The sequence below is a fragment of the Ursus arctos genome, unplaced genomic scaffold (genome assembly GCF_023065955.2).
Source record: "Ursus arctos isolate Adak ecotype North America unplaced genomic scaffold, UrsArc2.0 scaffold_32, whole genome shotgun sequence".
NCBI lineage: Eukaryota > Metazoa > Chordata > Mammalia > Carnivora > Ursidae > Ursus > Ursus arctos.
Window position 1 is genome coordinate 10,536,231 of NW_026623008.1, and position 14,138 is coordinate 10,550,368.

Below are 14,138 nucleotides of genomic sequence, written 5' to 3' on the forward strand. Positions count from 1 at the left end.
CACAGAGGGGCTGAGCCCATTGCCACCGGGCCCTGGGGCAGGGACAGGAGTGGGCACGCCATCCTGCCAGGACATCTGGCCCCACTAGCCCTGTCACCGCACCTGCTTTGAGCTGCCTCATCGTTTTCCCTGGGCCGGGCCACAGACCCTGGCATCTTATCCTGATGGGCTCCATGCCTACGCAGTGCCAGCCTCCTTCCTTGTTAGGACACTGATGTCTCTGGGGGTGGCATGGAGACTGTGGTTGGGGGCAGGCAGGCCAGGGAGGAGAGAAGACTGCCTCTGATAGCTGTCACTGCAGGGACCGGTGCTGTGGAACAGGGGAGGAGGCTCTCTGCAGCAGAGCTGATCAAAACCAAACAACACAGGGAGGGGTGTTGAGGAAAGCCCAGGCTTGGGAGCCAGATCTCTGGGTGTGATCCCAGAGCCAGTGCGTAGCCGTGCAGCCCTAAGCCGCTCGCTTAGTCCCTCTGAGCCTCCGTTTTCCCCTCTGTAAAATGGGGACAAAATTGCCTATCTCCTGGGGCTGTGGCAAAGATGAACTTAGAAATGGAGAGAAATGTCCAGCCTCGGGCAGCTGCTCGTCTCCATGTGACAGGAGACTCCCACGAGTGGAAACGTGGGCCGGTGACATGAGACGCAGGCTCCGGGTCCTGGCTGCGTCTGAGTGCGCAGCCGATGGACGTTTCTGAGCTCCACTTTCCTCATCTGCGAGATGGGCCTGCTCACCCGCACAGGCTGTAAAGCACCCGGCGAGGTTAGCCGTCACGGTCACGGTCACGAGGGCCCCCCGCGCGAGCCGCGTGCCATTCACCGTCTCTGTTTAGATCAGCTCTAGCGGCCGCACTGCACAGAGTGTGGTGGGTGGTGACGGGGTCCGCCTCCGTGAGCACCCTGGGGAGCCGGCACCGTGCTGCGCACATGCCCACCTCATTCCCACTATCTCTGCACCCCAGAGGCCCCAGGCCGGTCAGGGAAGTGCGCGTCTGGGCGCTGCAGGCTGCCCCACCTAAGGAAGCGAGCCCTCCTGGGCTCCAGTGCTCCCAGAGCTCCTGGTTTTCAAGAGAAGCCAAAAGTGTCATGGAATACACTGGAATTCTTATACTGGCAACTCTTTTTTTTTTTTTTTTTTTTTAAGAAAAGTAGTGTTATTTAGCAAAAAAAAATATGGCCAGGGCCACAGTCGGACATGGGACCAGACTGCCTGTGGCCTGAGAGCCCAGCCAGGTGACCCCACCATTTCTCATGGCTCTCCTCTGTGGGACTCAGGATGGGGGGACAGCGCTCCCCCTTCAGGTGAAGGTGCCGATAGGCCTGACAAAGGGCGACTCCATGCTGTCCCCGAGATGCTAGGAGGAGGCATGGTCGCCCGTGTGGAGATGGCTACGACCCTGCCAGCCCAGGGACATGGCGTGGGTATCAGGCTAAGGACCGAGGACCAGGGCTGACTTCTGCGGGGGGTGAGGAGGGAGTGATGAAAGCTGGCAGAAGAGAGTAGGACGTGCCTTGCTGACATTTACCGAGTGCCGGGCAAGTGCAGGCCCTTGACATACACTCGGTAAGTCATTCAACAAACACTGGCTGACCACTTCCCGTGTGGCGGGCCTAGGGCTCAGGCTGAGGACCCAGATGTAAACATGAGACCACGTAAGTTATCCTGATGTTGTCCTCCCCAAAATCACATGAAGTGGGGATTATTGTCCCAACCTCACAGGTGAGGCAACTGAGCTCAGGACAGACAGAAATAGCCCAAGGAGACACAGTAAGCGAGGGACCGGGGATGGGAATCGGGGGCACTGTACCACTTCCAGGCAGATGCAGGGGAAGCTGCCAGCCTGGCTTGGTTCTCTCGCTTCCAGAAAGCCAAGCCCAGCACCAGTTTTCTCCTTGACATTTCCAGTAGGTATCTAAGTGTAAGAATGCCCCACCATGAGCCTCACCAGGGCTCTGTCTTCATTTGGAAGCATTAAAGAAATACTGCTCATGAACATTCTTGGTCTTCCTAAATTAGCCTTGCGGCAAGAAGCAAAGTAGCTCACCGCCGGTGTGGGGAATTGCCGGGCAGCTGGAGGCCTTGTGAAGGAGGTGGGAGGTTGGACAGTCTGCATTAACCTGAGCCAGAGGTCTGTGCCTCCGACTCGCTGCGGGTCCCCCGGGCCGGCAAGCAAACGCACAGGGTCTCACGACCGTCACGAGGACCACAGTGCACAGGGCTCACCGAAGCAGGCTGAGCCGAGCCAGAACGAACCTGAGAGGTCCTGAGGCCCACAGGGGAGCTGGGAGGGTTGGTCACAGGAAGAGGCCAGGCTGAAAATCTACTCAGGGACCCCGGGCACAGCTGGGCCCTCAAAGCCCCCAGCAACCCGTAGCTCCAGCCCTGCCTCCTAGACCCATACAGATGCAAACTCCACTGGGGCACTGGGAGAAGAATCGTTCTCCAGCCCTCAGCCTCCACTCCAAGATCTCCCCTGCTTCACCTTCCAGCCCCGCCGGCTGTGGAAAAGCCGGGAAAACATGTGGGCAAAGAGGACTAGAAGTGGGAATAGAGGCAGAGGCCAGGCCCCCAGCTGGAATACTGCCCCAGCGCAAACAAAAGAGGGAAGAGGTTTCAATTGCAGATCAGACGCAAACAAAAGAGGGAAGAGGTTTCAATTGCAGATCAGACTCTAAGTAGGACTTCCCAAATGCGGGCACTCTTCAGCACCAGGACAGGTTAGCAAGGAGGACAAAGGAAAGTGTCTGTGTCTCTTTTTAAAGCGTCCTGTAGTTGTCACGGGAGAGCAGTCCGCTTGCCTGCCCCGGGCCTCGTCTTCGCCTCTTGCCCCTGAGTCTGTACGGTCAGGAGCTAGTTGCCAAGCATCTACCTGGGAGGTGAGTGCCGGAGCAGGGACGGCTCCGGGAAGTCAACTCCCTGCCTCCTGGGAAATCCTCCACGGGGCTGCTGGGGAGCAGTGACTGGGGGAGGATGGCCCCTGCGGTTGGGGACAGGGGTCCTGTCCGGTCGGGAGACAGACACAGCGAGCACCAACAATGAGGGGAAAGGGAAGCGTGGGACGTTTTCTCGAGCGCATAAAGCAGCAATGGCTGGTAAAATCCACACGTGGTGGGCCTTCTCTATGTGCTTTGCGGTGTCGCAGACGTTAAGGGACACGGGGGCTGGGCGTGCAGCCAGCTGGTTAGCTCAGGGCCTCCAAGGGCCCGCTTGGCGCTGGGGTCAGGGTGTTGCGGGTGAGTGACAGCCGGGGTCCTGCCGTCACCCCAGCAGCTGCCCCATCAGTGATTTGATGTGTTTGAACCCGGGTTGTCCGATTGGGCGCTCCAGGGTCTGTCTTTGGCACATGCCTCGCAGGAGCTGGGACTGGGGCCCTGGCAAAGCATCACCACCCAATGTGGCGGCTGATACTGGGCCGGGAAACGTGACTTTCTCACATTATAATGCAGCATTTTAAAAATGAGGGTTCAGCTTTTGGCTGGAGAAGTGCTGACCAGGGCTCCCTACCGTTGCCCATGGGCAGGGAGCTCGGACCAGCGCTGGCTAACGGGGCGGGACAGCCTGAGAAGAGAGAGGCCCCGGGGCAGAGGGAAGGGGGCGCTGGGAGCCATCACGCCGCGAGCTCACTGGCATCTGGTGTGTGAAGGCCAGAGAGGCCCCCAAAACAACCTACCCTGAGCAGGACAGCTCCCACGACAAAGAATGAGCCCGTCCCAAATGTCAGTCAATAGTGCTGAGGTCCAGAGGCCCTGCCATCCGCCAAGAAAAAGGAAGGAGACCATGTGTGCGTGTGAGGGGCCGCGAGCAGCTTGATGCGGCCAAAAAAGAAGTGGGGAGAAGACGAGCCTGGAGGGAGGGGCCTGCTCCCCCCCTCCTTACCTCCTCTCCTGCCTGCTTGCTTTAAACCGAAATCTACAGAGCGCCTTCTGTCTGGCAGAAATGGGCAGGATCTGCTCATACGGTCTCGCCGAATGATGCCCCGGTCCACATCCCGTGGCCTCTCGTTGTCACTGAAATGGCCTATGGTGGTGAACTGACACCACAGAGACCAGTAGAGATGGAGCCCTTGCTAGACATCGGAGACACCTAGGGAAAAACAGGCCCCGCTCCTGTCCCCATGGGGTTTACGCTCTAGTGGGAGGCACACTCCCCAATAATCCCATGACCGATCCTTGATTCCAGCCGTGAGAAGGGCCGGCAAGAACAGCGCCTGGCTCAATGAGAGCACTGTGGAGGCGTGGACCCCCCTGCGTGCTGCAGGGGGTGGGGAACGGCCTACGCCGGGGGACCGGACAAGGGGTCCCTGGAAGAGGCAACATTTCAGTCGAGCCTGAAGGCTTCCTAGGAGGTCGCCAAGCAGAGAAGCCTGCAGCTGGGGTACTTACAGGGAGAGAGCAGCAGGTGCAACAGATTCAAGATGGGGGAGGGGACCGGGAGTGCTGGAAAAGTGCGAGAAGCCCAGGGGAGCTGCAGAGGGGGTGTGGGAATGAGGCTGGGTCCCCGGCACAGGGCTGGGTCACACGGAGCCTCGTCGTGGAAGGAGCTTGGGCTTTATGCAGGGAGCCAGGGACGGATGCTGAGCGGAAGAGGTCCTTGGGGAGATTCAAATTAAAACAGTAACAACAACAACAAAACTGTACTGACTGTCCCTTTCCCATAACTTGGGCTCTCAAGGACGGCATTAAGCATCACCATGAACCAGGCCCGGGTGATAAAGAGAAGGATAGACTTGACCTCTGACCTGGGAACTCCCTTTGCGGCAGGGCAGATGGACAGACCCGCCAGCAGAACGTGAAGCGTGCAGGGCGGACGGTGTGCGCAGCCAGAGGGATGTCCCCTCGGGGCCGTGTGGAGGAAGACAGACTCTGAGGGTCCTCCCTCTGCAGAACCGTTAATCTAAAATCAAATGTTTTAATGCATCTCTGGCCTCACCAAAAGTAAGCGGAATCCCCAACTTGCCCCCATCCAAAACTAAAAGTCTGTGAGCAAAGACCAGAACAGGAGCAGTGAGTGGTAAGCAAGTGTGACAACTGGGGTCTGTCCTGGGCCCAGACGCTGATGTCAGGACTGTCGACAGGGAAGTAAATGCTGGGGTGTGGCCAAGTGAAGGAACGGAGCCTGTGGTCTCTCGTTCTCCCGGGTCCCTCTAACAGGAATGAAATGGTCCCTGCTACCAGGTACCATCCCCACTCCCTACCCCCTCCCACCCCGGCAGGTCACAGAAATCCTCTCTGGAGGGAAGCCTCTGCTCTTAAGACTCTAGAGATTCCCATAAGGTCAAATCGGAGTTCAGCATGCATGAGAGTCCACAGAGAAATATGGCAAATTGAGACCCTCCAAGCCCTTTTCAGATACAGTAGTTACCAATACCAAGTATAAGCTAATATGTATGTAATACTTAAAAAAATTTAAGATGAAGTCATAAACATGAGCAAACAAGAGACTATCTGAAAAGACCAGGTGAACTTGGGAAAGAACAAAATAGAACTTTTAGAAGTATATAGTTAGTAACATTAAAAAAAATAAAACCCAAGGGTACCTGGTTGGCTGAGTCAGTTAAGCATCTGACTCTTGATCTCAGCTCAGGTCTTGATCTCAGGGTCATGAGTCCAAACTCCTCCTTGGGCTCCACGCTGGGCATGGAGTCAACTTAAAAAAAATAAATAAAATAAAATAAAATAAAATAAAATAAAATAAAATAAAATCCAAGGATGGATTAAGCAGCAGAGTGAACTGCTGAAGAGAGAATTTTAAAAATGGAAAACAGGTCTAAGGAAATTACCCAGAATGCAATGCAGAAAAATAAGTTGGTGGAAACCATGAGGGGAAATCAGAGCCTTCTGGTCTACCACAACAGCCACTAGCCACGTGTGGTAATATAAACCTGTATTTGAATTCATTAAAATTCAATAAAACTTTAGACTCAGTTCCTCAGCTGCACTAGCCACATTTCGAGTGTTCTCTCCATGTGTGGCTCCCAGCTGCCATAATGGACAGTGCAGATTAACGCATTTCCACCAACCTAGAAAACTCTGTTGGACGGCACTGCTTACAAGAGGGGGAAGACAGAATTAGAAAGTCCAATTCCAGAAGGAGAGCAAAGAGAGACTGGAGCGGACACCTGGGTGGCTCAGTGGTTTAAGTGTCTGCCTCCAGCTCAGGTCATGATCCCAGGGTCCTGGGATCGAGCCCCGCATCCGGCTCCCTGTTCAGGGGGGAGCCTGCTTCTCCCTCTCCCTCTGCCTCTCCCCCGCTTGTGCATGCCCTCTCTCTCTCTGACAAATAAATAAATAAAATCTTTAAAAAATAAAAAGAGAGAATGGAGAAGGGTCATATTTTAAGAGATAATGTTGAGAATATTCCAAAAATAAACCCAGAGATACAGGAAGCACAATTTGTATCAGTCAGAATAAGAAGCAATCCACACGTAGCCGCATCATAACGAAACTGCAGACACCAAAGACAAAGAGAAAACCTTCAAAGGACTAATGAAAGAACAGTTGGGCCGGCAGCTGCCTGCTCTTTAGCAGAAAGGAAGACAGAAGGTAGTGGCACAATGTCCTTGAGGTGCCAGGAAGAAATGACTGTCAGCCTAAAACGGTACCAGCAAACTCTTTGAAGGACGAAGGGGAAACCTAGGTTTTTTTCAGATAAAAGTTGTAGGAGCTTGCCACCAAAAAATACCCTTCATCAGAGGAACTTTTAAATCACGTTCTTCAGGAATAAGAAAAATTATCCTAGAAGTTAGGTCTGAAGCACAAGAAGTGATGAACAACTTGGTCAACATGTAAGGGAAGTTATTTTAAGCAAACGTTAATAGGGTAAGATAATCACGATGACAATGTCTAAAATTGTGGGGTTTTTAAAGGACAGAATTAAAACACGGTAGGTTGTAAGTCAGAAACAGTGATGAGGATGTTTTCTTACTACTTAGGACAGAGCGTTAAGATACTGCTCAACCCTAGATTTTGTTACGTTAAATACATATGGGAAGTTTTCACGGGTAACCGGCACAGAACGGGTCTAGAATTTAGCACACATCGGAATCACCTGGGGGGGGGGGGCTTGTTCAAATACAGATTACTGGGCCCACCCCTCAGAGCTTCTCTCCAGGAACTCTGGGCGGGTTCCTGGAATCTGCATCGCCACCCAGTTCCCAGGTGCTGCTGATGCTACTGGCCCAGGGGCCGCACTTTGAGAACCACTGAACCAAAAGCAGAGAAACGGGGTGCTTCACTTCCAAACCAAGAGAAGGGGGGAAAGGCAATGAGGAAAAAAAAAAACCAAAAACCTTCCATTTAACCCAGCTCTGTGCAGGACAGATCATACAAGCCACACATATAATTTTAGATTTTCTAGTGGACACGTCAAAAAGTAAACATCGGTGAAGCGAACTTAAAGAATATATTTGATTTAACCCAATATACCCCAAACATTATCATTTCAAGATGTGATCAATATAAAAATTATTGAGATTACTTTTTCTTCTCTTTTTGGACAAAGTCTTCAAAATTCAGTGTGTATTTTATGCCGTAGACGCATCTCAGTGTGGACGAGCCACGTAAGGGGGGCTCGATAGCCACGTGTGGCTTGTAGCTGACATCCTGGACAGAGGCGGTCTAGGCTGTACGTGACAGGAGCTTGCAGAGGACAGACGCCCCCACTCAGCCCCCGAGCACCCACTGCAGGCCAGACACCGAGCTGGACACTGAGAGCGTCATACATGACCTCCTTCAGTCCTCACTAGACCTGTGAGGTTAGACATTATTATCATCCCATTTCATTGACGGGAAAAGTGAGGCTGAGAACATTCAAAACACTTCCCCAAGAGAAGCAGAAGAGCCGGGGTTCAAACCCAGGTCTCTCATATTCCAATGCCAATCTCAGAACCTCAAGGTTTCTGTGCAGTATTTTCTGTAACAGACCAGAGAGTAAATATTTTAGGCTCTTTGGACCAGACACGATCCCTCGGTGGGAGAAGGGAGAACCTCTTCTTCCAGAGTCAATCTCGGTCCTCCCGGTGTTTGGAAGGATCCGGACTGACTGCCTCTTGGCGACACGGCCTCAAACTCTCTAACTCACTGCCTGACTGTAAACGTGAGTTATTCCTCCTCGTAGGGCTGAGACAGAGGGGAAATAAAAGCCAGGATGGATGGAATCCCAGACGTAAAATCTGGCACCATAAGGCCTGCATTTTGGAAATTGCCTTTAATTACTGGTTTATGACCCCAACGACGTCCCCCCTTCAGGCCTTCTGAGTGGCGTCTTGGAGCTCCGTCCTGGGTGCGAGGAGGTGGGGAGGTGAACGGCTATCTTCAGAAGCCAACATGCGTGGTTTGCTCCTAGGCCCCGGCTGTGGCCCTGGCCGTCCTGGAGCCTGAGCAGCGGGAGTGATGTGAACTGAACGCCAGCTCTCCTCCCCGGCCCGAGGCCTGTGAGCTACACGTATTCACACGCTCAAGAAACAGACACACACACACACTCGAAGTTTGCTTTTTCGCTTTGTCCCCTTATCTGTCCTTCCCCCCCCCCCACCCTCCACTCATTCTCTCCCTCCTGTTTCCTTTGTGTCTTTTGTTGTTTCTGTGGCACTCTTTCTTTCCTGAAGGCTTGCTGGTTGAATCTCTCTCTCCAACTCTCTCTCTCGCTCACTCTCTGACTTTTGCTGCCTGTCTCCTTCCTCCTTCCCCTGCCCCTTTAGAGCCTTCACTTGGGGAGGCCTAGCCAAGCGCCGACCCCCTGGGCACAGGATAGACAAGCCCACCCCTCACCTCCCAGGGAGCCCCACCTCTCCCACCTAGACCAGACCGGAGTCCTGCTGGGACAATGCATTTCGGGGGAGGGGTGGTGGGGGGGCTTGACGGCACGTGGGACCCCTAAGCACCTGAGCTGAACTCAAAGCACGTTTCCTCCCAGGAAGGCAGCGGGACTGAGGCAAGTACGGTGCCTGCGATAGCTTCACGTTCAGAATTGATACTAGTCATTAACCTGGGAGGTAGATAGTATCAGTATTATGCCCCTTTTAGAGATGGGAAAACTGAGACTTTAAGATGTCATGAAATTGGCCCAGAGCCAAGGTCTGTTCAACTCCAAAGCCTCTTTCCACAGGCCTGGTCCAAATGGACAATGCAGGCTCTGTCTTGGAATGTCAGGTAACCCTATGCGGCGACATTCGTCTCTCATCTTCCCAGAAGCCGGTAATAGACAGGACTCAGCCACAGGAACAGCACAGAGACTCTGGGCTCTTTCCAAGCCAGGGAGACACACCCACGTTGTGTGCCAGAGGTTTGCACCCATAGGACCCAATCTGAAAGACTTCCCTGCGAGCCAAACCCGTCCTGGGGAGCCGGGGACCAGCAGGAGGGACACCGAGGCGGGGGACAGGCAGCTCTGTCACCAGGCAGAAACTCGGGGCCCCCAGGCGGTGCTGCCGAGGAAGCTGCTGTTTCCACATTCCCGGGCGTCATGGGCTCAGACTGGTGACCTGCAGGGAGCTCTGGGCCCAGCTGCCGTTTCCCTGGGGGCAGGAAAGAGACCTGCCACCTACCCAGCATCCCCAGTCACTGAGTCCCCAGAGCAGCCCAGGGAAGGAGGCAGGTGGCAGGCAGCAGCATCCTGCCAACCTTAGGGTGTTGGAAACGGAGGCATGGGGCATCACCGCTGCCCACCCCAAGTGAGGTCGCTCTGCCCAGTGCCCTGCGGCACCAGGGCTGCCGTCCTCCTGGCCAGCAGCCGTGGGCTCCCAAGGGCTCTTGGCTGAGCGGCTAGAGGCCCCCAGTGTTGGGGAGAAAGCTTTTGGCAGAGCTGGACACGTGTACGGTCCCCAAGCGGATGCCGCTGTTTCCAAAGAGTTTATGTGGCGGGGGCGGGGGATGGGTGAAGGAACTGGGGAGAGGGGCCTCGCCACTCGGAAAAGATTTCTAGGCTGCATGTGTCCATTTCAAAAATAACACACCTCAATGCAGGAAACGTGGGAGACCGGAAAGTGTGCACACACTCAAATACCCTTGCACACTCACATGCACACACACACAAAACAATCACACATACACTCACACACAATTAACCCATCACCCCTTTCCAGCCGCAGACTTTTAACATTTATCCAACTAGTATTTTGTATGTCTAAATGTATAAATATATATACACCCAGTTACAGTTCACATCGGAGAATCGTCTATGTATCATTTTAAAAATACAGTTGGGATTACGTTGTACCTGCCGCCTCGTACTGTCCTTTTTCACTTGGCAATAGAGTATGAACATTTTCCCACGTCAAAAATATTCTCCAGTGACACGTTTCTCATTTACCACATATATTCCAGTATACGAGTGGGGCATCATTCATTCAGACGAACTCCCATCAATAACCATTTATACCACTTCCTCTTTAATGTTTTCAATTTTTATTATAAAGGTATACATGTTTACTGTGGAACTTCGATGATACACAAAAGTATAGTAAAAGTAACCTCCTTCTTCCCGGCACCCAGTAACTGCAAATATTTATGTGACTTCTCACACGTTGTCGTAACCACGCACCTGATTTGGGGGTCAAGCATTTTTTACATCTTTATGATAATTTACAAAGTACAGTATTGGCAGGGTCCTTTCTAACCAGGCTTCTTTTTTTAATACTTGTCATTTCTCTGGTATTGAGTTTATGTGGGTGTTGATTTAACCCTACTTTTGAGAAAGAGACTGTTTCCGTCTTGATCAAGTCCGCCCCGAACCTGGTCCATTCATCAGGGGTGTCCGACCATGGATTGGAGAGTAGGGTTGGGACATGCCGGGGGATAGGCATTTTCGTGTATGAAGGGCTACTCCAGAAACAGATTTCGGTGTGTTAAGGAATGGAGCCGAGGCCCCATGTAGCCTAAGAAAATAGATCACCCAGCTGCCCAGAGACTATTGCCACTGTGTTGATAACAATAGCGGAAAAATGGGCAACAGGCCATGCCCACCCGCAGGAGGCAGGAGACATAAATGAGAAAGCGTCCCCGGAGGCATCCTGCGGCCATCAGAAGAGAGCCCAGATCTCTATGGAGATGGCGGGATGTCCTCCACCGTGTACTTGAGAGCGGCGTGTCACAAAATGGAGAGCGTTGTGTCTACGCGTGGGTCCGTGTGTGTTTGGAAGCGTGGGTCCGTGTGTGTTTGGAAGCGTGGGCATTTGTGTATCCCAAAGAATATTTAACTAAAACTAACAGCTGCTGTCTCTGGGTGGCGTGGGATTTGGGGCGATTTTCACTTTCTGTTTTATTTTCATTCTTTTCTGGATTAAGTTTTTAAAAAGTCTGTTCTTTGTGTGGGGGGGTGGGGGACAGATTACTTTTGTAATGGGGGAGGGGCAGCAAAACCAAACAAAAGGCATTTTGATTTTGGAAAGAAGAAATGCACCAGGGGGAGACATCTCCGCCCTCTTCCTGACCCTGAGAGTGCAGTCTGCCCAGCCCCTGCCTCCCCCCCACCCCCAGAAGCCCCCCACTGCCCCCTCGCCATCTCCCCACCAAGTTTGCAATTGTGTGTTGCAGATTCCGACAGCCAGTGCAGCCCCACGCGGCAGAGCCTCAGCCTGTCAGAGGGCGAGGAGCAGATGGACCGGCTGCAGCAGGTGGAGCTGGTCAGGACCACCCCCATGTCCCACTGGAAGGCCGGCACTGTCCAGGCCTGGCTGGAGGTGGTCATGGCCATGCCCATGTACGTCAAGGCCTGTGCGGAGAACGTGAAGAGCGGGAAGGTAGGGCACCTCCAGGAGCCCAGTGGGAATGCCCCCTCTCCCTCCCGTGAACTTTACCGACCCAGAGCTGGCCTGCTCAACCCCCCCACCCCCACCCCATCCCGGGGTGAGAAGGAGACGTATTCTAGGAGCACGATGAATCCGGTTCAGGCTCCAACGTCTCCCCAGCAAGACACATAGCCGTCTGAGCCTCAGCTTCCGCATCTTTAAATTGGGCCTAACCTGCCCGTACCTGGCTAAGGGGGCAGGGCTGGGCTAGAAGGCTCTATTGGCCAGCATAGGATTCGCCCACCTCCTGGAGCGGAGATGCGCCAAGTGCTCTGCCCGGACTGCAGAGAAGGATGGCAGGGAGGCGGGTGGGCGCTGGGGCCCAGCCTCATGCTAGCAGACCCCTCCGGGGCTCGGCCGCAGCCAGCAGCGGGTCCTGGCGGCCTCGGGTGCCCACCCCCACCTCCCTTCCACGCTCAGTGCGCACCTTCCCGCGGAGCAGGTGCTGCTGAGCCTGAGTGACGAGGACCTGGAGCTGGGTCTGGGCGTGTGCAGCTCCCTGCACAGGCGGAAGCTCCGGCTGGCCATCGAGGACTACCGCGACGCCGAGGCAGGCAGGAGGTGGGTCGGCGCACTGGGGCACCCTCCCAGGGCGGCGCCTCCAGGGAGAAGGGAGAAAAGCCCCCCGCCCAGACCTCCAGATCACACGGCGGGGGCTGGGCCAGGGGTGGGGGATGGTGGGGTGCGCCCCGGAATGCCGCTGGCCAGAGGGCCCAGGCGCGTCCCAGTTCGGCTCTGGGCCAGCCCTCACCCTAAAACGATGGAGATACAGGGAATCAGCGAGGCCCCAGGGCCCCATGATCCCCGCAGCCGGGAGGCGGTGGGGGGGGGCCTCACGCGCCCCCAGAACCTCTCTATCTTCGAGGGCCAGCGCAAGCGGGTCTGGGAATTCGGCCAGAATGTCTGCTCTGCCTACTGCCACCTCAACCCCAGCTCTACCGTCCCAGGGGGAGGAAGGACGGCGTAAGGCAGGGACAAGTCGGGCGGGGCAGAGAAGAAACAGACGTGCAGGGCTTTCCTGCCATGTCGCCCACAGAGGATGAGGGCCAGCTGGGAGCGGGCTCCCTTAGCAAGCACACCTGGGAATGGGCGGAGGCTCCTCTCCTCAGGTGTGTCCTGCTCTCACCGCGCACACCTCCCCCCCTCCCCCCACTCTGCCCCACCTCCCGCCTCCCTCCTGACCTTTTGTGAGCAGGATTTGTTGCTGGTGGGGGGGGGAGCTCATTCACCAAGCAGCTTCAGGGAAACCAGAGCAACCCCCTCAGTGCTCAGCATGCAGAGGGGAAGAAAGAACGAGGCAGTAACTCTGACACTTTCTGTTTTGCGTAATTATCTCCTTCACTGGTTTCCCCATCATTTTTGTGCAGTTAATTAATCAAACCTGCTGGTGTGTGCTGTTATTTGCAGAAGCCGCTTTGTGGATTAAAGAATGAGGGGGCTAAGGCTGGGAACTCGGGCTAGTTTGGAAGCAGGAAACCAAATGCTTGTGTGTCCTGGAGAGGGGCCCTTGGCGTGAATCCTGGGGGGCAGCAAAGACAAGAGATCAGATCAGACACTCAGATAGCAACCCCAAACAAGCAAAACAGGAAGGTGCCAGGCTTGTCAGCCAATCAGGAGCCTGCGGGACAGGGCTGGGGGTGAAGGAGGGGGGAGGGGAGCCACGGCATGAGCGGCATGAGCTCGCTTTCTCCGAGGGCTTCCCCTCCTTAGGGTCCCACAAGCACCTCACACTCACCACCCGCTCCTAACCAGAGCCTCCCCCCAGATCCTCTACCTGGAAGCTGGGGAGACCCCTCCTGCCCCCTTGTCCCGCCCCCAACATCGTCAGTAAACGCTGACCATTGAACAGGGTGGGGCTGCCTGCTTCACCCCCCAAAAGGCAGAATCACTACCCAAATTAGCCCAAAACATGACTGCCCCCAAGAACCTCCAGGAACCAAGATGCTACCGCATCTGGAAGGGGGTAAATGCAATCAGCTGCAGGTCAACAGACTTCAAAAAAATTCTGAAAGCTGAGATCAGGACCGTCTCCAAGGATCCTGTGTCCCCCACGTTAGACACCCCCAGGCTTCCTGCAGGAGGGAGGGTCTCCTTCCCTGCGGTAATCTGGCCTTTCTTGAACTTGCGGTGGTCTTGCTCGCTCAGGCACCTAGTTTCTCCACCTGTGAATGAGGGTGTTAAATTAGAACAGCGGTTCTTTTAACTTTTGGAGACCGTGGCCACTCTGAGAATCTAGTAAAAACTGGACACTTTCCCCAGAAGAGATACACAAAACTTCACAACTTCATGGGACCCTTTGACTCACTCCTGGAACTTTTAGGGGCCCATGAACTCTAGGTTAAGAACCCCAGCGAGGTC

At 54.5% G+C, this 14,138-nt stretch overlaps 1 protein-coding gene across 2 annotated transcripts in view; it reads left to right on the forward strand.

Annotated features, from left to right (window-relative positions):
- KAZN (kazrin, periplakin interacting protein) overlaps window positions 1-14,138 on the forward strand; it is a 1,011,261-nt gene that overhangs the window by 979,280 nt on the left and 17,843 nt on the right. For both annotated transcript variants that reach the window (XM_026519796.4, XM_026519794.4), the window contains 2 exons: window positions 11,527-11,732; window positions 12,223-12,341. In XM_026519796.4, coding sequence (XP_026375581.4) covers window positions 11,527-11,732; window positions 12,223-12,341 — 325 coding nt within the window. The remainder of the gene's footprint in view (window positions 1-11,526; window positions 11,733-12,222; window positions 12,342-14,138) is intronic.